The 23,374-nt window shown below is 43.0% G+C and overlaps 2 protein-coding genes across 2 annotated transcripts; one reads left to right on the top strand and one right to left on the bottom strand.

Moving 5' to 3' along the window:
- Positions 1-416: 416 nt before the first annotated feature.
- LOC125883675 (Y-box-binding protein 2-A-like) lies at positions 417-6,356 on the top strand. Its single transcript, XM_049568142.1, has 10 exons — positions 417-620; positions 1,640-1,703; positions 1,789-1,822; positions 1,905-1,994; positions 2,106-2,348; positions 2,596-2,684; positions 2,776-2,977; positions 4,204-4,338; positions 4,441-4,510; positions 5,719-6,356. The coding sequence occupies exons 1-9, from the start codon at positions 542-544 to the stop codon at positions 4,477-4,479; spliced, it is 975 nt and encodes a 324-aa protein (XP_049424099.1). The 5' UTR covers positions 417-541; the 3' UTR covers positions 4,480-4,510; positions 5,719-6,356.
- Positions 6,357-6,461: 105 nt separating this feature from the next.
- Positions 6,462-20,425, bottom strand: LOC125883674 (solute carrier family 2, facilitated glucose transporter member 4-like). The gene is made up of 11 exons (XM_049568141.1): positions 20,013-20,425; positions 18,077-18,172; positions 15,197-15,357; positions 13,845-13,969; positions 13,351-13,466; positions 13,018-13,180; positions 11,476-11,663; positions 11,257-11,361; positions 9,240-9,341; positions 8,949-9,152; positions 6,462-8,843 (listed from the first exon to the last, which is right to left on the bottom strand). Exons 1-11 carry the CDS (start codon positions 20,043-20,045, stop codon positions 8,619-8,621), a joined length of 1,518 nt encoding a protein of 505 aa, XP_049424098.1. The 5' UTR covers positions 20,046-20,425; the 3' UTR covers positions 6,462-8,618.
- Between the last annotated feature and the right edge of the window lie 2,949 nt (positions 20,426-23,374).

The following is a 23,374-nucleotide window of genomic DNA, read 5'->3' as shown; positions in this document are numbered from 1 at the left end:
TACTCATATGAAGCCAGGATAAATCACACACAAGACTTAAAATGCTATTTTATGCAGGCATTATTGTCTTCACAATTTATTGTTTCTTATCTGTGAAATTAAAGTAGGCTAAATAAAAGCTTTGTTTCCACTGAGGGAAATGGTTTCAGCTCACAGAAATAGACAGGGGGTCTGTGTCAGGGTGGAAAAGCCTCTGTACCTGCTCACTGTTCAAACTGCTCCTGAAACCTCTCAGCTTTCACATGTGCATCACTGTTAGGTGTGTAAAGTTACCTAAAGGGCCGGATTGGACCCTTTGGCGGCCCAGTTCTGGCCCCCGGGCCGTATATTTAACACCCCTGACTCTGGATGAAGGGACAGCAACAAGAATGTTCCTAATATAGTGAGGAGGACTTTATCCAGAGGGAGGCAGTAATGTGACGGTAAGGATGCCAACTGCCGGGAAAGCTCAAAGAAGAAGAAGAAGTAGAAGAAGAAAAGTTTCGGGAAGAGCAGGAGGGAGGGGACTCCGGAGTGAAAGTGTAGTAATCCGACAGCGAGCATGACAGACGCCGAGGCGCAGAGCGCTCCACCATCGGCACCTGTGGAAGACAAGCCACAGCCGGAGAGGAAAATCATAGGTGGGTGTACAAAGGGACTGAGATACAAACCTGTGTGTGTGTGGTTGTGTTAACTTTTTCAAGGGCCTGTAAAACTACTAAATTTGACTTGAATTCATGCGCGTTTTATGGCTGAGTCAGGGACACAGTTATGTTGCAACATAACATTTAGTCACATTGTTGTCCCATTAAAAATAAGCATTTTCCGCGTGTGAAACTTGTTTTTTTCTCATTTTCTTTGCCAATTAAGGTTTCAATTTGAGCTAAATCGACACATAACAGTTAGTCATTTGTGTTTCGTTTCTTGGAGCCACACGTGTCCTGAGTTTTACGCATGGGTTTTGTTGGAATCAATTATTTATAGGCTACTACTGAAGTCAAACCTCTGTTGTGAAATTTAATATTAACTTATGTGCTTTTACTGGCAGAAAAAATAATAATTTAATATGTATTTTAACCTAAAATAGGTCACTAGAACAGGCCTGGTTGTCTTTGCATTTGCGCACATTTATTCAACACCTCACTTTGTGTTTTCTGCACCAAAAAGAAAAACAATTGCACATTATGTGTGATTTTTAAGTGTCTGTTAACAGTATGAACACATGACCTAAATCTCTTCTTTATCAGCTGTGGCGCGCGCCAACCCGGACGTGCGCGCGCCCTCCCACAGGTGCAACTGGTTTCACTGAGAAGCTGACATCCCAATTAAATGTGTCGGTGATTTTCAGGGGGAGCCACTCACCTCGTCCTCGTGAGGCTGATGGGCTTTGTGTTTGTGTTTGTGTGTGTGTGTTTTAATCCTAAACATGACAAACATGTAGCCTTGTAGTTTTGCACCCTCCCCTCCTCCCCTCCTCGTGACCTAGTCCAGGCCTGGTTTCAAAGTCTTACTGTTAATGATTGACACACAGAGCTCCCATTTCTTGTGAGCAAGGCTGCCATTGATACAGGCAAGATAACGGTGTGCTCTTTGAAAGGCTGTATAACGATGCATCTTATGTGAAATGTCACGTTTAACCATGTGATCCCTGTTGTTGCAGCCACCTTGGTTCAAGGCACAGTGAAGTGGTTCAATGTGCGGAATGGATATGGCTTCATAAATAGGTACTGTGTTTCCTCCACATCACTTTGCATTACTTGCATCATAAACTATAAGCCAGGGTTGCTAATTGGGTTTTATTTCTCACAGAAATGATACCAAAGAAGACGTGTTTGTTCATCAGGTGAGTCAAAGGGCGTTGTCATGAATCAGTGTTTTAATCGTTGCTATGGAGCCGTTCTTTGACGTTAAATCTGTCTCCTCAGACTGCTATCAAGAAGAACAATCCTAGGAAATTCCTCCGTAGCGTTGGAGATGGCGAGGTCGTAGAGTTTGACGTGATTGAAGCCGCCAAGGTGAGAATCGGGGAATCCATTTGTAGGGACTGTTTATTTATCACAGGAGAGGAGTTTGCTTGGGTGTGACTTAGTGCCCTCCCGGTCCCGCCCCTTTTTGGTGTCCCACAGGGCTCAGAAGCAGCCAATGTAACCGGCCCAGGCGGTGTTCCAGTCAAAGGCAGCCGCTATGCACCCAACAAACGCCGCTTTCGTCGACGGTTCTTCCCCCGCAGCCCGAGGCCTGATGACGAGGGCAAGCAAGGTGATGGCCAGTCCTCTGCTGTTGAGGGCGAAGGATCTGGAGACAACGAAGGAGGGAGGCCTCAGCAGCGCCGCCGTAGACCCCGAAAACCACGGCAGGAGGGGCAAGATGTAAGCTGAGGCAGAGGGATGGTACAAGGAGAGATGTAGACCTGTAGAGCCCTTTTGATTTGAACACATTAAGAGTGCAAAGCAGGTTTTGTATTAAAGTAAATCTGCAGTAGAGCAAGAAGAACTGAATAGTGGTAATTTAGGAGATTTAAATATTTGAAAACCTCAGTGAAGTTTGAAGAGAGTAATGGGATGATGTTTAAATGTGTTAGAACTCGTTTGACATTTTGTCTGCTTGATCTGTCAGGGTGAGGCTGAAGAGCAAAAGAACGGAGTGGCAGAGGGCGGTCAATTGCAGCGACCTCCACAGCGCAGATTCTGGCGCCCGTACCGCAGGTGAGGTGACAACTTTGCTTATATTTCATGTTCATTTTCTGCTTCTGAGCCACAGAACTGCAAAGCTGATTTCTTCTCCTGGCATTTACAGACAGTTCCGCCCTCGCCCACCCGCTGATCAGGCTGCAGCCAACCAGCCGGCCGCTCCAGAAGAGAGCCGGGAGCAAGGCGAGGTGAAGCAGACGGAGGCCTCTGAGGGCCCCCAGACCAATGGAGATGCACCTGAGGGCCAGAAACAACGGCGCCCATCTAGACGACGCAGGCAAAGGAACTCGGAGTCCTCTACCTCGAAAGTGAGCTTGATTATCTTGAGAGATGAGTTACTAATGTTAAAGGATAACTTAGGTATTTTTCATCTTTGACACTATTTTCCCATGTTTTTGTGTCAAAGTGATGAATGGGAACAACAATTTTTAAAACTGGTCTAGTGTTTAGCAAGAACGCTGCAGCTGCAAAAGAGGCTGCAGTGTAACCACTCGGGGCAATTATGCATCGTCAGTTTACGTCCAATAAAAGGGCTTGTTTTTGCCACTGAAAGACTCAGATTGTTATAAGTGTCTGATACCATTATGTAAAGGATCCCTACAGAGAGAGACCGTTTTTGTTGAAATGTAAGATTCTTTTTGTTTAACCGTAAAAGTCACTATTTGCAGACCCACCAAAATTCCTTTAAAAAAAAAAACAATAATTCTATCATCATAAAACACACTTAATTTTAAGTGGAAAGGAACAAAATAAAACTCAAAAACTATCATGGTTCATCTTTAGCCATTCCAACAATTCCCAGCTCTCGTTTGGTTGAAATAAACCCGTTATTCACCCTGTTACATGTGAAAATATGTTGCCTCTATACACAGTAAAATCACTATTTATTTAAAAGGAGTCTGGTGGAATTGGTGGTGGAGATTTTGGGGTGGTTTCTGGTTAAACAAAAAAGTTCTTCCTCTTTAACAAAAAAGTGTGTCTCTGTTTGGATCCTTTCCATAATGTTTTCAAACACTTAAAATAACAATCTGAGCCTGTCAGTGGCAAAAACAAGCACTTCTAGTAGATCTCAATTGATGGTGTGTAATTGCCCTTAATGATTACATCACAGCCCATTTTTGCTGCTACTGGCTGCAGCACTCTTGCTCAACACTGGACCAATTTCAAAATTTGTTGGGGTCCAGGAGGTTGAAACATAGCAACATTAACCTTCAATGATCGTTTTTGTTAACACTAGAAACATCAATACTGTCTCTGTGGTCTTCTAAAGTGTATACCACACATTTGCAATTTTCAATTTTGGCTGACGAACCTTACGTTAGGTCGTCCCCTTTGCACTCTCACAAAGAAGTATCAATGCAACAGTGTTCCTAGTGGTCACCAATTCAAATTTGCTGGTTAAAAAGTTCAACAAGTCCGCACCCTGACATGCAAATCTGCCAAGCCAGTGCCGGAGCTTGCACCAAATCCTGAAATACATCATTGTTCTTTTGAGAGTAACCGTTTTAAACAATCTTTGCTCTACACATTTCAGAATGATACAGAGAAGTCTGCATCAGAGCCCGGTACCCCCCCTCAGACCTCAAAACCAGCTGACCTTAATAAATCTACACCTAAATCGCCAAAGGCACCCTCCAAAACTTCTCCTAAAACGCCCAAATCACCTGAGGTAAGGCGCTACGACTTCTGTTTCTTTACTCATGCCCTTACTGTTCACCAGTGATCACCAGTGTTTGTTGTGTTGACACAAATACTGTCTCTATCCCCACAGCAGGCAGCTGCCACAACAGACCCAGCACCAACAGAGTGACGCTAGTGAGAGGACAGTCTCATGACCCTTGGTAAGAGGTGGGTCATGCAGGGTGGGAGACATGAGGGTGTAGGGTTGCACTTCTTGTGCCACATTGGCTACCTTTCACAGAGGGCAAGATGACGGACATTAGCGGCTGTTTGGTGACGTTTCAAATGAACTTAAAGGAATACTTCACCCTGCGCTGTATTAATTACTCACCCTGTGTATGTTAAATTTGTGAAGAAAACTTTTTTGTGTAACATGCCTCTGATGAAAGGAGAATCCAAAAACAGAAAGTTCTTGATAAATTGCCACAACAACAAAACAGCAACAAAACTATGTATCAAAATATCTCTTTACAAACTCTAGGACAACTTGTGCAGTATAATCCAAGTCTCAGTTATCCAGTCATATGCTCACTACTTCCCAAACAGACAACACTTTCCCATGGGAACCTGAAATAAAGGTGAAAATTATCTAAGCGTCCTTCAATGCCAGACTCCAATGACAAAAACAGTGACTTTACTTTGCTGCATATGAGAGCTGCTGGTCTACCGCTGCCTTGATCAGTTCGACTGTTTCTGTTACTGTGTGACTTTGGTGTTTTCAAGAGTTAGTTTGGATTCCCCAAAGTCACATAATACGACAAACAAGCTAATAAACTGAGGCAGTGGTAGAGCAGCAACTCCTGTGCTCAGTGACGTAAAATCACTGTTTTTGTCAGTGGAGTCTGGCTTTGAAGAGAGCTTAGATAAGGTTCACCTTTCTTGCAGCTTCCCATCGGAAAAGGCTGTCTGTTTGGGAAGCACTGAGCACACGACTGGATAAATGAGACTTGGATTATACTGCACACGTTGTTTGAGAATTTGTAAACGGCTGTTTTGAATTGCTGCCGTTATACATGCACTCCTTTTTACTTCAATAAAAAGCTCATTTTTTGGATTCTTCGTTCATTTTAATACATTACACAGGCTCAATAATAGTTAAATTATCACAATCATTTCTGAGGGTGAAGTATTTCTTTAAGGTGGAAAGATGGCAAGATATTTATAAGGGGTTCTATGCAGGAAAAGTGAAAGCTGTAACTCCATGAAACTGGATTTTAAATTAATATAATCCTTGTTCCAGGGTCAGCTGTGTCTTTTTGTGTTAATGTCTTTTGTTTCTGTGCTGTCTTTCTCTCTCAATCCCTGCATCTCCCTTGTGTTTTTTTTTTTTTTTTTATCTATCTTTTTTTTTTTGCCCTTGTTTTCATAGGTCCTAGGGTTGGAGGACTGGATCTATTTCAGAACACATGCACTGCTCTCCCCTCCCTGCACTCCCCCCATCCTCCAACCCACCCCGTCTCGCTGTCATCCCTCAACGCCCCCCCTCCCCTCCCCTCTCATCTTGTCTTGTGTTGTCCTGTCTAGACACTGACGTTTTGGAGAGGGATGAGGTAGGGAGGAAGAGGATGCAGGTGGTTGGTGGGTGCATTTAGAAATTACAGAAGTACATCTTTATGAAGAAAAATAGGAATGAATGGACAATCTGCTTGGTAGCCCAGTTATTCCAACCCCCCTTTAAAAACTATTTTTCTTTAATTGCCTAGATGGGAAACATCAAGTAGTTAATAGAGGAACCAGCCTTGATTTTTATTTGAATTTCTTTTTTAATTTGGTTGAAGAGGGGAAAACCAAGCAGGTGTGTGAGGTTGGTGGTGCATTATGGGAGTCAGTTTAGTTCTGTTACCACCTCAATCAATTCTTAAAACATACTACTCCCTTCATCTCCTCAGTTGAGGATGGATGAAAAAACTTTTTTTTGTTTTACTTATTTGTGTGTGCTTTTCTTTGGAGGGGATTATGTGCAATGTCCGTAGTTGAAATGCTAATTAATAAATCCATATATGCAAATCTCAGGGTACACTCCTTATTTCTTGTCTGAAGATGTATGTTTGTGTTTCAAAAATTGAATTATATTTTAAGTACTAGTTAGAAATTACCAGAAGCCTTCACAGGTATTTTCAGTAACATTATTTACAGTACTTGGCATCCTTTAGTCACAACATGACCATGGCATCATAATTTACTCTATACAAATTCCAGGTCCCCCCTGAACAACCTCAATACAAATCTTCAGAAGGTAGCGATACACACCGTTAAAGAATATACAGCAAACGGCACACATGACACAAGAAAAATGCACAAACATGACGCTTGTGTTATTTAAAAAAAAACAAGAAAATCTAGTCTTTACAGGCAGCCCTTTTGATTGCACATCTTGCTCTCGTCTAGTCTATCAGGCTTCTGTTAACAGAACGAAACTGGAGTGCATAAAGAATTGAAACTTTTAGACCCTCATACCTTAGTATCAACAACCAAATAACACACACACTATGTACACGTGAAGTACTAAAATAGATTTTGTTTCTTTAAAAGTAGCATTTCGGCAGGTTGTGCAATATGTTTCTCGATCAGAAACACACGTCGTGATGGCATTTTGCCTCGGCTTAAGCTGGGAACACACTACATGATTGAAAGCCCAGTTTGGCGGCGAAGACCTTGAGGCTCTCTTCACCAAAAGATTGAAGAGTAACTGGGTAAATCAGTGGGAACAGTTGGCACATTGTTGTTGGGGCTGGGTGTCTGAAATGTTTCTACACTGATCCAATACCTGAGTGCTGGTACTGATGCCAAAACAGTGTTTCTTTTAATTCTTAAATTTGTAAGAAAACATCTCTCTCAAATTTAAAAAAGTTTAACATACTAAGTATTAATAAAGTTGACTAATCTAGAATTGGCAAAATTGTTGTTTTAACCTAAATTTGTCTGATCAAAGAATAGGAAAAAAAGATTTACCGTATGACTCTTGACCAGCTTTCATCACTTGACAAGTTTCAATACATACCATTATGGAATCAGTGGTGTCCCCAAAGGGAGCCAAGGGGGACTGCTCCCTTTTGATATGAGTGCTGCCTCCCGCACTGGCCCTCATTACGTTACTGTTTTAAATAGGCTTTGCAGTGGTAATTTTTTTGGTTAGCACAAAAGTAGTGACATCTTGGGAATCTATCCAACCTAAGGCATCTATTGGTTCCAACTACCTGGGCATTGCTTGTCAAGAAGGGGTCTAATTTATGCTTCAAAGTTAGGCTAAATTTTGGCAAGGCAACAGCTGGCATGGCTATTGACAACGAGGTCCCTTGAATGCTCGCCTCAAGATGTCTGAATGAAAATGTTCTGTATGGATACCCAAAAGTCTACCCTATACTTGAGAGGCCTTGTTCCCAGTGAATGTTTTGTTCCTTACAATCAATGTACTCCTTCAAACTAAAGCTGTACATCGTCTTAAGGAAAAGGACAAACAGCCTATTTGAAGAAAATGACATTTCTAACGCGCAGATATGTAACACATTTAAACAGGATTGTTGTGGAGCTTTCTGGGGGCGCCACTGTATGGAAACATTTCAATCAGTACCAAAGAAGTGTTTGTTTCATACCCAGCCCATGTTATTGTACATTATAAAGGGGTTTAGGATTTGAATCTTGTTTCAAACCAGTTAGACTCAATACAATTATGTTTTTTTACAGCTTTCGGACCATGATCCTGTAGTTGGAGCTAAATTGTGAAAATCTGAATGCTGTCGGTTACTTAGTTGGATTTATCCATCTCGAGTGTTCCCAGCTTTCGTACAAAATATGCAAGCATACTTGACTCCACAGCTGTATATCCTGTGTTTTTACCTCCAAACTCTAAAAACTTTGGATGTCTTTGTAGATAAAGTGCAGGAATTCCAAAGTCTCTCCACCTCCATCTGTCAGTATTACCACAGTGCATCACCATGGAATAAAATCCTACCACATGGGCAGTCAATGCCTCAACAGTCTAGACATTGTTCTGATGTGCATCTTATTCCTTTAAACTACAGTAGTACCAATAGATTTTAGCCTTTGTGGAGGCTCAATTTGTAACCTCAAATTGCAGTGGTACCAGCAAGGGACAATTCCTTAACACCCAAATTGTCACACACCTTTAACACTGCTTTGGCACCACAATCTATTTGAACACAACTGACCTCAATATACATGTCAGAAAATCTAAGTTTGGAGTCAGGCCCATATACACAGTTCATCCCAAGCTGTACTCAGTCCCATCTCTCTTCAGGCAGGGTATCTTCAGTTGACGCTTTCATCCCCCAAGTAGTCCAGCTCAGTGCTGGGCTTGTCCAAATCCAAGTCCATGTCCATGCCCATCATTCCTCCTGCAGAGTGCTGATGGAAATTTGCTGAGATCTGATCGAAGGTTTTGCCCCGGGTTTCTGGCACCCGGAAGAATGTGAAGATGAGGAAGAACAGGAGGAGTGCTGCGAAGATCAGGAAGACGTATGGCCCACACAGGTCCTGGAATGATGCGAATAGATCCAGGTTAAAAGATACAAGAAGAAGTAGACCATGGACCTTTGCGTAGGACATCCACAATATCTATTAAAGGTAAGAAGTACTCACAGCAACATATTGGAAGCACATGCCGATGATGAAGTTAGAGGTCCAGTTGGAGAAGCCAGCCACAGCCATGGCAGCCGGCCTTGGACCCTGAGAGAACAGCTCGGCTACAAAGAACCAGGGGATGGGACCTGGACCGATCTCAAAGAAGGCCACGAAGCCAAAGATGGACAGCATGCTGATGTAGCTCATCCATGGAACACTGTCCTGTCAGGTGGGAGGAAAAAGGGTTCAGAGGTTTGTCGAGGCAATCGACATAACAGCACAAAATGCTTGCATCTTGAAGAGACTGACCAACAAAGCAAGAGCCGTGGTCATGATGACTGCACAGATGCACATCCCACCAAGTCCCAGCATGTGGAGTGTCCGTCGACCCATCCTCTCTATCAGGAAGAGCTGTTAAGAAGAAAACAGGGTATCAGAGAAGTTGTTGTCCTCAGTAGGAGTTCAGAGGTAAAATTTACACATTCTACTTTGGTTGCTAAAGTTAGCCATTCACCTAGTTTGTACAGAAATGTGATTCTTTGTCAAAAATATGAGTCATTGTCAAAAGAAGAGTAAGTTTCCACAGTCCTGGTAGCAGCTGTGTCAGCTTTGACAGTGGTGCTTTGAGCTAAATGCTGATACTAGCATGGGGTCATCCGTATGTTCCCAGTTTTCAATGTCTCCTGATATAAACTAACATTGTAAGAGATTGGTGAGGGCTAGCTTCACAGTTCAAACTGCAAATAGATTGAAGGGAGATGGACGTTTCAAATGCAGTTTGACTTGTGAAAACCTGCTCGGCCATTGTGGAGATAACAGCGTCTTAAATCAAGAGAACTGTTTTGCCTGCAAATTTGAGGGCGTATGTCTCAATGAGTTTAACATCAGTAGGCTATAAGCTGTAGGTGGGTCATGTCAACATATTGACCCAGGGAAACATACATTTAACATTTGACCTGGGAAAAAACACTGCTGAGAACTTAAAAACCTTGAAAGTGTTGTTAATGTGTCATATTAAGAGGATATTGAGCTGGGGAACATTGGACCCAGGCAACATACTGTAGATAGCCTACTCTCTCAGATAAGCTAGCTCGTTTTCACTCGTCGGTCATCCCTACCCTGTTCCTGATTAGAATACTACAGGAATAAGTCCTTAACCTGGAAATGAGTTAGCATTTTAGCACTCCCGATTCCCTCATCTCAAAGTCAGTGGTTTTTTTGAGTGGGCCATTGGTTAGATACCTGAAATAAAGGTCTCTCCGGTTACACAAGCTGACGAGACTTTTATGTTTTGTTCTATGACATAAACTATGTCAGTAGATACCCCACTTGTAAGTTTTGAGGCTTTTGCGTGTCTAAAAAAAGACAGTTGCTAACAAGTGACTAAATGAGACAACATAACATCACACTGAACATGGCTTTACATGCTCTTGGGGGAGACATGCTACCAAGGTGTAGTTTGTTTATAGCATAACATTACGTCTGGCAATTGAATTTATGCCTCAAAGATTATGAAAGTTGTGTTTGTTTGTGAAGATGATCTTGCTGAACAAAATGTGTAAGTATCATAAACATCTGTTTGCCACAGAGCAAAAATCCAAAATCCAATGGAAAAATCGCCTTTTGGGTCTTTTGTCGAGGTAACCAGGGCGATGCTAATACCCACATTGGCCTGCAAATGAACTTCATCCCGGCAGCACTCTATCTGATACTGAGCTGGTGAACAAGGGATCCTGTGAACATAGATACACTCCCTGACAATGCTAACATGCTCACATTTAACAATTTAGCATGTTTAATGTTTACTATATTAGCATGCTAACATTTGCTAATGAGCAACACCAAACAGCTCTTAAATTTAAATTAAAAGCTTGAAAGCATGAAAGCATGAAATGTCAGGTAGGTCACCAAAGTTTCCACAGTTCAACTTCAGGAGGACATGAATGTTTGTACCAAATGTCACTGCAATACATCCAAAACTTGTGAAGATATTTTAACATAGAATGGACCAAAATGGTGGACCGACCAACATGAAAAATTACACTTCCTGACCCATTTAATGACATTGAAACATCTTGACCTGCTAAACCAAATGTGACCTATTTTGATGCAGGAATGTTTGAGCGGCACGTACAAGAAAAAACATGCCCTGTTATCTTATTTGCTCTTTGATAACAGTGTTAAACAGTAATAGAAACACACTTTGTTCCATAGCAGCACTACAATCTGTATCATATTACATACACAAAAGATTGAACATTTAAAATTAAATTCTGTAAGGAAGGTGGAGAGACATCACACAGCAAGATGAAGGTATGTTACTGACTGAGACCACAGTGAAGGCACAGTTCACCACGCCTGCTCCTATGGTTGCGTAGACTGGGCTCTGGACTCCTGCCTTCATGAAGATACTGGTGGAGTAGTAGAAAATCTGACCAGAGGGGTAAACAGATTAAGGTTGTGTCAATATTATACTGAACTGATCCTTCTTGGGACTTTATGCAATGATACAAAAATGTAAATGTGATTTTTCCCCCTGACTTACAGCGTTGATCCCAGACAGCTGCTGGGAGAGCTGCAGCAGGATGGAAATGATGATGGGCTGGCGGTAGAGCGAAGAGCGAAAGAGCTCCAGGATGGACACCTTCCTCTCCATGTCCATCTTTCTCTTCTCCTCCTTCATCTCCGCCAGCAAGTTGCCCACTTCTTGCCTTCCCGTCAACCTCCTCAGGCCTGCACAAAGGAGGAATGCAAGGAGTGAGAACCGAGGTGTGCATGGTACATCAGAATATTCTTATGAAAACCTGTTTGATTTCAGGGCCTAGAGACCCTTGTTCCAGTGCAGTCAGCCTCGTAAATGTTACATAAGGTGACCCAAGAGTACTGTGGTGCAAATAACACAGTACTTTACTCTACTGTCAGTGATTAGATAGTGGAGTGAACCTGTAAACAATCATTTTGCAGGTCATTCATGACCCCAATGTTAAGACTAAGGGAGTAGTTCACCCCAAAATAATGTTTTTGTCATCTTCAGGTCAGTTAAATGTCCTCTCAGTTTTTAGAACCCAACAAACACACACAGTAAGTTAACTCTTATAGGCTAACTTAGGGTATTTTTTCAACCTGAACCCTATTATCCTATGTTTTTGTGTCTAAGTGACTAATGGGAACAGCAGTTTTTAAATTGGTCCAGTACTGAGCGAGAGAAATGCAGCCACCACCAGCAAAACAGGCTGCAGTGTAACCATTTGGGGCATATGCACCATCAGTTTATGTCCACTTAAGGTGCTTGTTTTTGCCACTGATAGGCTCAGATTGTTATTAAGTGTCTGACAACATCATGAAAAGGATCCCGTTAGAGATAGACCCAGAGAGATCCTTTTGTTTAACCAGAATCAGCCCTGAAGTCGCTATTGCCAAACCCACCAGACTCCATTTAAAAAAACAGTCATTTTAGCATGCACAGAGCCAATATATTTTTAAACCCAACTGAGTGAATTAAGGGTTTATTTCAACCAAACTAGGGTTGGCAATTGTTGGAACAGTGGGAGAACGAAGCAAGGTGGCTTTTGTGAGTTTTTATTTGTTTGTCTAGACTTTGAATGAAGTGTGTTTTACAATGATAAAATTACTGTTTATTTAAATGGAGTCTGGTGGATTTGGCAACAGCAATTTTGGGGCTGGATCTGGTTTAACAAAAAGGATCTCACTCTTAAACACAAATGTCCATCTCTGTGGGGATGTTTTCCATAACTTGTCAGACAATTTGAATAATAATCTGAGCCTGTCAGTGGCAAAAACAAGCACTTTTAGGGGGCGTAAATTGACAGAGCACAATTGCCCCTTCACATTACATTGCAGCCTGTCAGCCGGTATTGAGCCAGAACGCTACTGGACCAATTTCAAAAATTGTTGTTCCTGTTAGTCTCTTAGACATCATAACATGGGAAAATAGGGTCCAGTTTAAAAAATACCAAGGTTACCCTTTAATACACCTGAGCACCTCAGCCTTCTCTCAGAAATTTCAACTTTCAAAACAAGTTAAAGACGTCCTAAAGTCAGTCTGGAACACTGCGGCCCCGCTCACCTCTCTTGGCTTGGTGCTCCTGGCAGCGGACGATGTAGAGGAAGCGGGGGCTCTCGGGGCAGAAAGGCAGAAGTGCCATCTGAAATACAGCCGGCACAATGGCTAAACCCAGCAGGACCGGCCACAACTCCTGAACACCCAGCAACGACTCCAGACCGAGGATCTACACAGGGAGAGGACTCAAGTGTGAGGGCATAAGATAATACAAAAACATTTACTGAAAATATTAATATAAAACACTAAACTAAGAGAAACACTTGTTGATATAATGGGGCACTGCAGCTGCAGTCCATAGAGGTTTACACCTAACACCATCACAGTGTGCTGTCTTACCTGTGCTATGAGAATACCAGTGACTATAGCCAGTTGGTGCAGCGTGCCCAGTGCTCCTCTCAGACTTGTAGGAGCTATTTCACCTATATACATCGGTGTCAAGCCTGACGCCAACCCTGCAGAGAGGAAAAGTTGGATGAGAGACAGCTGCAAGACTCCAGAAAGTCAGATTTAAGACAACATGGACGTCTTTCTTTATGGTCCTAGATAAATAACACCACTCTTGAAGTTTGGCTAAATTTTAGTTGACGAAATGTTGAAACGTTTTTTTTATAGGTTACACATTTTGACAGTTGGATAATGTAATTATCACTTAAGGCCTACAACAATAATAAATTACAATTAAAATTAAAATCTTCAGTAGCTGCCATGTAGCCTAATTTTTGGTCAAAGCCACAGGGAGCCATTGGCGAGGGGCTAAAGAGCTGCATGCCTACCCCTGCTCTAAAATAAATACATCAGTAAAAGAAAGAACGGATCAGCGGACCGCTCACCACAGTAGGCACCAATGACAAAGCGCCCGAGGATCAGCATTTCGAAGGAGCGGCAGAGCTTAGACAACCCCATCAGGCTTCCACCGATGAAGGCCAACATGTTGTTTATGAGCATGGCTTTCCTCCTGGAGAAAAAACACACAGACAGAATCTCAAATGTCACATGTTGTCACTTCGAAACTCATTTAATACAGTTTAAATTTGAGCTCGGGAGAGGTGCCACATTTGTAACAAAAGTCTTAATTTGAAAACGCAATCATAAAATCACCTACAGCACAGTGGGTCAATATGTCTGTCCAAAAATTGACATATAGAACACTGAAAACACACGGTTTAATTTGACTAGTGAACATTAGGAGTAGGAGACGCCTTTGAGCCTCCAGAGGGCAGTGTCATACAAAAACAACGAAGGCTTCAGTTAGTCACTTAACACTGAAATTGGGAGTTGTTCTTAAATAACCTTAAATAAACTTAAATATGACACGGTTACCAACCACAACCATTGTGTTTTGGCATGATCATTAAAAATCAAGCCAAAAGGTTGTGTTTCCCACTTATCAAGCTATTTAAAAAAAAAAAAAAAAGTTAAATTCCCCTTGCTCAAAATTTTATTTCCTCCTTATTGAACTCTTACTTCACTGTAAGGTCTAATCTCAGTGTGTGTGCATTTGAGCAGCCTTCTGCAGATACGTTATTCTGCTTCCCACCCATCAAACAATGACATCCTCTGTCAGAAACTAATTCTGTCACCGACGTCTTACATCTAAATAACTTTGACCTCAGAGGTCACCAGCAGCTCCCAGCGTCTTCACCCAGCCACTCCAGTGTCCGCTGCTTTTTTTTAGGAGGACCTTGTCCTGAGTGCACCCAAGCTGAACACTACCACCCCTCCTGTCCCCCATTCCTCCACTTATCCCTCCTGACCCAGTGCTGCTAGCTCCGTTAAGATCCCCTTTCAGTCAGTGGAAGCTGCAGGCTGCAGTCCAGTTTGCATCCCAGTTCAGGTTACAGAGGGAAACTGGGTCGACGAGGAACATCCTGGGCAGAGTTTCCCCTCCGTGACGAGAGAGTGGCTGCGGGATCCATGTTGGATCCATGCAGAGGTGGAAAGGAGACACTGATGTGTCATGACTCACAGAGTTGGCCACTGACTCTACAATTTACCTGATTGTCAAAGCGGACAGCAGCATGGATTAACTACGAGTTTTATAATTCAGTTAAAACTTAACAATAAGTAAATCAGTTGTAGCCTGAAGCATATAAGATGTTTACACATGTTTTAAGACACAGGCAACATATGAACTCCCACTTCAGTCCATAAATAAGGCGTGGCCTCCTGTGTGTTTCCCTACCTGCCCAGCCACTCGGAGACGAAGCCCACGCAGAAGGATGACAGCATGCCACCAATGGAGAAGATGGCCACTGACAGTGACCAGAGGGTGGTGAGGGTCCCTGAAGGGATGGGCTCGCCATGCCGGTGCACCCATGTAGCATTATAGTCTTCTTCAATGATCTGTACAGAGGGAGTGAAACAGGAACAGAGGAAGATACATAAGAAATAAGGTTGGGTGTTAAGTTTGTGTTTGTCACAGTTAAGAACGGTAACCTCTTTAGAGAATTAGAGTCTTGCATTTAACACATTTGATTTACACCAACCTGGATATCAAGTCTAAATACCTTTTTGTCACCAACCAAAATGTGTCAGTAGCACAGTCTTTAAATATGTCAAATTTTTAGCTTGGATTTCGTAAAAACATGCTTATAATTCTCAAATAAGTATACTGAAAAAATATTATTTGTATCAAACTACAGGTATTATATCGACCACTGCTATTATTGATTTTAAAATGATACCCTGCCCCATCCACACTTAGTAGTTGATCAGTGGCAGGATTTTACTACTGGCTCCTGAGCTGGACTAAATTAAATGTATGTTTTGTATTTTTTTAACCTAGACCCTTTATTCCCATGTTTTTGTGTCTATGTGACTAATGGGAACAAAAATGTTTAAACTGGTCCAGTGTTGAGCGAGAGACAGCAATGTAACCACCCTGGGCATATTTGTACTGTCACTTTACGTCCACTAAAAGGCTTAGACATTTGCCACTGACAGGCTCAGATTATTAATATTAAAAGTGTCTGACAACATCATGGAAAGGTTTTCTTTAGAGACAGACCTTTTTGTTAGAGAGTAAAATCATTTTTGTTTCCACCAGAAACAGCCACAAAATTGCTTCCGCTAACGGCCAGACTCCATTTAAAAAACAGTAATTTTATCATTGTTAAACACACTTCATTTAAAGTCGGCAGGAACAAAAAAATCTCACAAAAGCAGGCTTGGTTTATATGTCCACTGTTCCAACAATCACCAACTCTGGTTTTGTTAAAACAAACACACAATTCACTCAGTTAGATGTGGAAAATATTCTGGCTGTATGCACACAAAATTACTGTTTATTTAAATTAAGTCTGATGGAGTTTGCGATGGCGACTTTGGGGCTGTTTCTGGTTAAACAAAAAGGATCTTACTCCTGAGATCCTTTCCATAACGTTGTCAGACAGTGAGAATAATAATCTGAGCCTGTCAGTTGCAAAAACAAGCAAATTTAGTGGATGCAATTGACAGTGTAAACATGCTCCAACTGGTTACATTGCTGCCTGTTTTGCTGCTACTGGCTGCAGCTCTCTCTCAATACTGGACCAATATAAAAAAAGTTTTGTCCCCATGAGTCACTTTGACACAAAAGCATGGACATATAGGGTCCAGGTTGAAAAATATAGATTAATATAAATGTAAAGGGGTCATCAACACAGCAAAGTTGAAACAAAATGGAGGATGCACGGTGCAGAAATTAAACAATAGAGGGCTCCTGGTTCAAACCCTGGGGTGGGGGAGCCCTTCTGTGTTTGAGTTTGCATATTCTCCCCATGGTACTACAGCTTCCTCCCACAATCCAAAGACATGCAGGTTAATTGGTGACTCTAAATTGTCCATAGATGTGAATGTGAGCGTGATTGTCTGTCTCTATGTGTCAGCCCTGTGATAGTCTGGTGACCTGTCCAGGGTGAACCCTGCCTCTCAGCTAATGTCAGCTGGGACAGGCTCCAGCGTCCTCCCCACGACCCCCAACAGGATAAGTGGTTACAGAACAGGAGAAATTTATTCTGTATACTAAAAACCAACACTCAGCAGCCTCTTTCCAAAATGGCTCTATTGTAACCGCCAACAACCTGTCACACAATGTGCACACATAAAGACACAGCAGCTCAGCTTCTATTCTGGTTTTAGTGCCTCTGTGAAACTACGTCAGCTGCGTGGTGTTTGCAGTTGAGGGTCAAGATGACCTGCATTCATCATCAGGTGCCTGAGTACCAGCAGCCAAGTACAAGTCTCCTGATTTGGCTTCAGTTCCACTGTGTCCATTCATCTCCGTGACTGTCTGTGAGTGTGTTACTGATGTCAAACAACAGTTTAATGTTCAGTGTTATGTGACATGTTATTTTATGGATTAAATGGAGGTGTTTATTGACTTGTATAACCAGGCCTGACAGTACACACACTATAGGCAGTCGTAAATAATGCATTTCTCACATTCAGTACCCAAGCGTGCCTTCATACTGGAACACCAGATGTGGCTGCAATATGAGCAGTGATATGTGGACAGAGCAAGTCAGGTTTTCAAAAGTCATGTGCCTCCATCTATATATACATACAGAGTTTTTATTTGAAGGCTCCATGAGTACTGTGTCACCATTTGGCGTCTGAATGTGACAGTAAACGAATCACACAACGGTGCCCTTTCCTCAGAAAGCAGACAGAAATACCCTCTCTTCCCCGTCACACCGGAGACACGCGTTGGCATTGCTGTGTTTCCATAAACACCACGGAGATGCCCAACAAACTGTCTCTTCGCTCTCCTGCCTCCTCTCTTTTTATATAAAGAAGTGCTCACCTGACTCTCTTGCATCTGTCTGCTTTGCATCATGTGTCTCCTGCAAGTATGTTTTCTAAACACCATCAGCCCCGCGTGAGGAAGATGTTGTGGCGTCAAACACAGTCACAGTGTAAAAGCAGGATAATACAAGCAGCAGCTTAGCCGTAGCTTGGGTTAATGTCACTGTGTTTACCTCCCACATCTTGCATCAGCATTTCTTTTACCACACCTCTGTTATTTGATGCACTTTTCATGGAGTTTTATTGGCTAGTTTTGCTCATCATCCTTCATTTTTACCTTCTGAGGTGCATTGATGACGCCGATGTTGTATCCAAACTCCAGAGATCCGAGGACAGCAGTGAAGACTGAGAGAACAAAGGTTCCAGTCACCGTCTGGAACACAAACACAGAGAAACACATGTAAAAACACACATTTTCAGAGCAGTGAGTGTAAAGATAAGATAATAATGGCGAATAATAGGAGAGCTTAAGTGGATAAGAGGGATTAGTTTCAGCAATGCAGCCCAACTCCCTCCAACACTGACTGCTATATATACATCAACTACTATATATAACTGTGATCCCGATGAGAGACAATTTCTTCGGCGCTGTCCATGACTTCACAGGCTAATTTACTGTTGACACCTGAACTTTAACTTCCCTCCAGTTCCCCATCAGGCTTCAGGCAGCTGCCTCCACGGTGACAGACAAGATGACCTTGGTGTGATGAGGGCTTCCCCTCCTGCAACGTGTGTCTCTCTTAGAGCCACTTTGTTAACTGGCAGATCAGTTACCAAGCAGCTCCAAGCTGAAGATGTAACTATATAATACAAAAACATGGTTTTCAGAGGGCTTATGAGGCCTTTAAAGACCTGCTGGATAAACAGAACAAAACACACCCACCCTGGCTTCCTGTAAAGATGACATTTTGGTGATGTGGGCCTCCGTATAACGACAACATGCTGTGACATCAAACTATGATTTGGGAAAAACTGATCTTTATTTTGCATTGTATTATATTCAGCTCTATATTATTCTATGGATCTATGGATTCAGCAAAGTTTGTGGTGCGTCTGTAACACTTGACCTTGCTGTGTTGAGTCTCTAGATAAGTGCTGTTTAGCATTCATGAACCAAAACAGAAAGGTGTGTGTGCATGTGCCCTTGCAACAGAAAAAGGTAAAACATCAGAAGCAGCCTGTTATGCTCTGTTACACTTCATGTTAACTGAATTTCATTAAAAATCACGCGCAGTTATTCATTTACTTTTCACATATCATGAATAAATCAGATTCCATAGAGCTCATAAAGTGTGTTTGCATTTCGCTTTGTTTCAGTTTCCACACTTAGTTGATTTGTTTTACACTGAAGTCAAAACACCTGAGCTTACAGATGTTCCCACATCCCTGCAACATCAACCTGTCCTGTCACAGGTGGTGCTCACACAGACTTCTTGTCTACACATAACAGTCCACTCTCTCTTGTTCCAAGCTTACAGGGAGATTAGACTGTCCAGAATCACAGGAGTGACACTTAAAACTGATTCATACACCCACCTGACCTAAAAATCCTTTCTCGTAAAAGAGTTGCAGGGAGCTTACAACCCAGGCATTGTGTATGCCAGCGGTGAGAAGAAACCAGTCAAACTAGGTGGCCAATAACAAACCCACAGCACTGAGCTCCGACCTGTAAACTCAGATATTTTGCTGGTGAAGGTCACTGCTCATGACTAAATAAGGGCCAGAGCTCGTTCAGATCAGGGCTGAAACTGACGCGTTTATTGCAGTTAGTTGGTTGCTGCAAAGAACATTATTATTCTCAGTTGTTCATTACTTTAGATTCTGTGAAAAGGACAATATGTGCCATTGCTTTGCATATTTTCAACGAATATGCTACATGGCATATTTTAGAGCTGGGAGAAATTAGAAGAATCTCATCTAATGTAATCTAATTTTCGGTTTTTAATTTTTTTGCACGACCAATCAGCGAGTTTGATGTTGTTTTAGGGATTATACTAAGCAAACTGCACTTCGGCAAAAGAGGTGTAGTGGAATTTCTCTCACAGCGTTTGTGCATGACCGAGATAAACCGTGCGTAAAATCTCTCCAATTAAAATTACGCACCGGATAGTGAAGAGCGCACAGAACACAAGACGGCTTTTCCTCAGTTTTGTGACTAAAAAAAGCCCAGCCACACTTATGAGTTGTGAAAATCTCTAAAGGAGAAAAATTACCTCCCCTCCGAGTTGCTGAAACCCGGCCGGCATGACTTTGGCAGCTCCAGGCGCCCAGTAGCAGTCGGTGACAGATGCGTCTGGTGCCAACTGGAGACACGTGAAACTCCCCCAAAAGGACAACAAGTCCCGACTTAGACCTCTCGCACAAAACGCGGACAGAAAAGTACAATCCAAAAGGAGAAGCCCGAAGTAGTCAGTCTGGTGCGTCCTGTCCTGCAGGGTGTCTTCTCTTCTTTGAACCCTGTGTTGTGTCCGTCCAGCTGGGATAGAGTGACACCCGCACACCCACGTGCACGCCTATCGAGAGGGTGGGGTGGAGGCGGGGGGCTGCAGTGAGTTGATCTTGAGGTCCTGCAGCAGAGGTCAAGACGCAAGCAGGAAGCTCTTTTGACCTTAACAACGATTGGCTGACAGGGGACCGTGATGTGCAACAGACAACTGGGGTGTTCTCACAGACAAGGGGGTCTGGTTTTTATTATGGCGCGCAGGACATGAAGGGAAGTGAGAGAGAGAGAGAGAGAGAGAGAGAGAGCTGTGATTACATTTTAAGATTCCTGTTTAAATCAACATCAATTTGTCTCTGGAGCACATGAGCCAGAGTTTTGCTGAGAGCCAAATTTGGTCTTAAAGGGTGACATTTATGAGCCCTGTTGCATAATGTCCATTAGCAGTGCCGGACCTGGCACAGCCAATGCCCTGGGCAAGCTTCCCCAGGTGGCCCCACCAGTAAAACTACAACAAAACGTAAATGACATCAAGACGCACGCTGAGCAGAAGAACTACCCAATCAGTGAACAATAATCCAGTAACAACCAAGAAATAAAAACCAAGACTTTCTGACAGTGAAGATCCCTCACTGATGAACTAGATGGAAAAGAGGTGGTACCCCTACTACAGACCGACCTTTACATCTTTGGACCATTTTCCCCTTATGTCTTTTTTTTGGTAGGGGGTAGGGGCGTCTCACAGGACGATCTGCCACTGTCTAATGGTCTTTAAAAGAATTATAAAGTCTCCAGTGCATAAAAGAGAACCGCTCATACAATAATGCGCATCCACCTCTTTCATTTTATCATGAGGTGCAACGTTTGCGATACAATATTGAATAATCTGATTTTTCAATCTATAAATCTGTGACGCATCATCTACAGCATAGACATAAAATAACGGCTCTGCGCAGGTGTTGGACCTCAGACGAACCCAAGTGCAACACCAGCTATGACTCAACATTTCTCGTGAACAGCAGAGAGGGGCTCGTCTTTGACGCCCTGGCTGCCATTGTCTGTCCTCCCGGCAGCTATAAATCCCCTTCTATTTCAGATCACATGCCAAAGGGGTCACACACCACGGTTCAGCCCGTTCCACAAGCCCTCCCCTCTCTGTTGCACACAACAAAGCTTAATCCTCCTGCAGCGGGCAACAGGTGGACCCTAAATTTGGGCTGTGCCACCTGAGTTAGCGGCGTAGGTGTGGTAAGGGAAAGTTTGGCAATGGAGTGACGGTGCGTCTGAGGCGGGGATTAGGGGGTGTGTTGTGGGAGGGCTGCACAGGGCGGGAAAAGCATATATCTGCCAAAGAGCTCAGTGGAAAAATATGTGCTCCAGATCTCTCAATCAAACGATTCAAGCCCACCTCCTGCAGACACACCTCCATATCATGCCACTCTCTCCTTGGAGCTTGTCGCCTGTGCCTTTTCCTGCCCTCATACGAACATTGAGAAAGAGAAGAACCTGACACCCCCCATCCAAAGCCAGGGGCCCCAAGCATGTGTGTGTGACTCTGACTAAATGTAGAGAAACTCAACACCACCAGAACAGTGCTGGAGAGCCCCACCAATATAGTTTAAGGGCTCATGTGCACAACCTGGGACAGACAGCGATGACAGTTTCCAAAAAGTATCACATGAATTCATACAGAGAGAGCCAAGAGAGTGACAGAACTACGAGTACTGACTGAGAAACAACCGTGCTCCATGTGGTCAATATTTTTAACCCAGAATCACCTGTCACTACTGTTTCACACAAAATGTCACCTGTGTTGTCCCCAAACTGGAGACGCCAGCCAGCGTGTGCTTTACTGTTATCTGAAACAAAAAGTCACACCACCTCACAGACGCACACACGCCATGTGACCGGCCTCTGTTACTCACCCAGCTGATGTAGAGAAACAGCGCCTGTAAATACTGCTCCTCCGTGCGTGTGTTTGTGGTCGGTGGGGTCAGCTGGTTCAAAGTCATGTTACAGTAAAGCCCCCTGATGGATGGCAGGTGGTGCGCTGTGTGTTAGTGTGTGACACTGACAGCCAATAACATTTGCACCAAATTGCATGTGTGTCCAGTCATTTGCTCTGAGAAAAACTGTGAATTAAAGGGGAAGTATGCCAATTTTTAAAAGTCATACATGTTATTTCTATGGTCTAAGACAGTTAAAAAAATAATTGTGAACATGAGCAACTCTCGCTCAAATCCAGAAACTAGAGCGCTTAAACTCAAATTTGTGGTGTCATCAAGTATAATGTCTGTAAAAACCCAGACACACTAAGCAGAGAACCAGAGTCACCATGTCTCGGCCAAAAAAGGTGCACATGGGCACAACACAGAGACTACAGCTGACAGTCAACCAGCATGTATGTTCTGCACCTGCATGAGAGGAGATAACTCTCCACACCAGCAGATGGTGGTCGTCTATAATCCTCATTGAAAAAGGAAAATTAAAAGACCTGCTGCGCAGACTCTGATTGAACATGTTGAAACTGCCAAAAAAAAAAACGCTGACAGAGCGACAAGGGGTAACAGTGCTGACACACCATACCAACAAGGGTGGCAGACACTCACCAGCAGCCCAACTTTGACTGACTAGCCAATTGCTGGCTTGGTGTGTCAGGGCCAAAGCCTTTTTCCCAACTGAAAATGCCAGGCGCTTCCCAGTAAATGCGAAGCTGGTAGCGCTTGAGAGTGCTTTGGAGGTGCAGGGGGTTTTCAGCTTTGGTTGTATCTGGTTGCTGTAATTTGGAATATCCATGGAAGTCAAAATGTCGGCACAAGGTAGAGTACTTGCGGAAGGGAAGGCTGAAGCATGTAAGGAGAGAGGATGGATCGACAGTCTTTGTGGGTTTATGCCATTGTTGTCGATGGTCAACACTTGTACACATAAGATGTGATGGTTGGTCTTTGTGGTATTTATCCTGCCCTTCATTGTGATTGGACAGCTGGGTTGAAAGGGACAAAGTTTTACCCAAAGTCGAACGTTCTTCTACTGGCATTCAGGGGGGAAAAAAAGCCAAATATACAGCACTGAGTGCAGAGTAGGCGCTCAGCACCTTGTTCTGCTGCTGACATTTAGTAGCACAGAGAAAAAATG

The sequence above is a fragment of the Epinephelus fuscoguttatus genome, linkage group LG23, assembly GCF_011397635.1.
Source record: "Epinephelus fuscoguttatus linkage group LG23, E.fuscoguttatus.final_Chr_v1".
In the NCBI taxonomy this organism is placed as follows: domain Eukaryota; kingdom Metazoa; phylum Chordata; class Actinopteri; order Perciformes; family Serranidae; genus Epinephelus; species Epinephelus fuscoguttatus.
The sequence above is the reverse complement of the archived record's forward strand: the minus strand, read 5'-3'. Positions and strand labels throughout refer to the sequence as shown.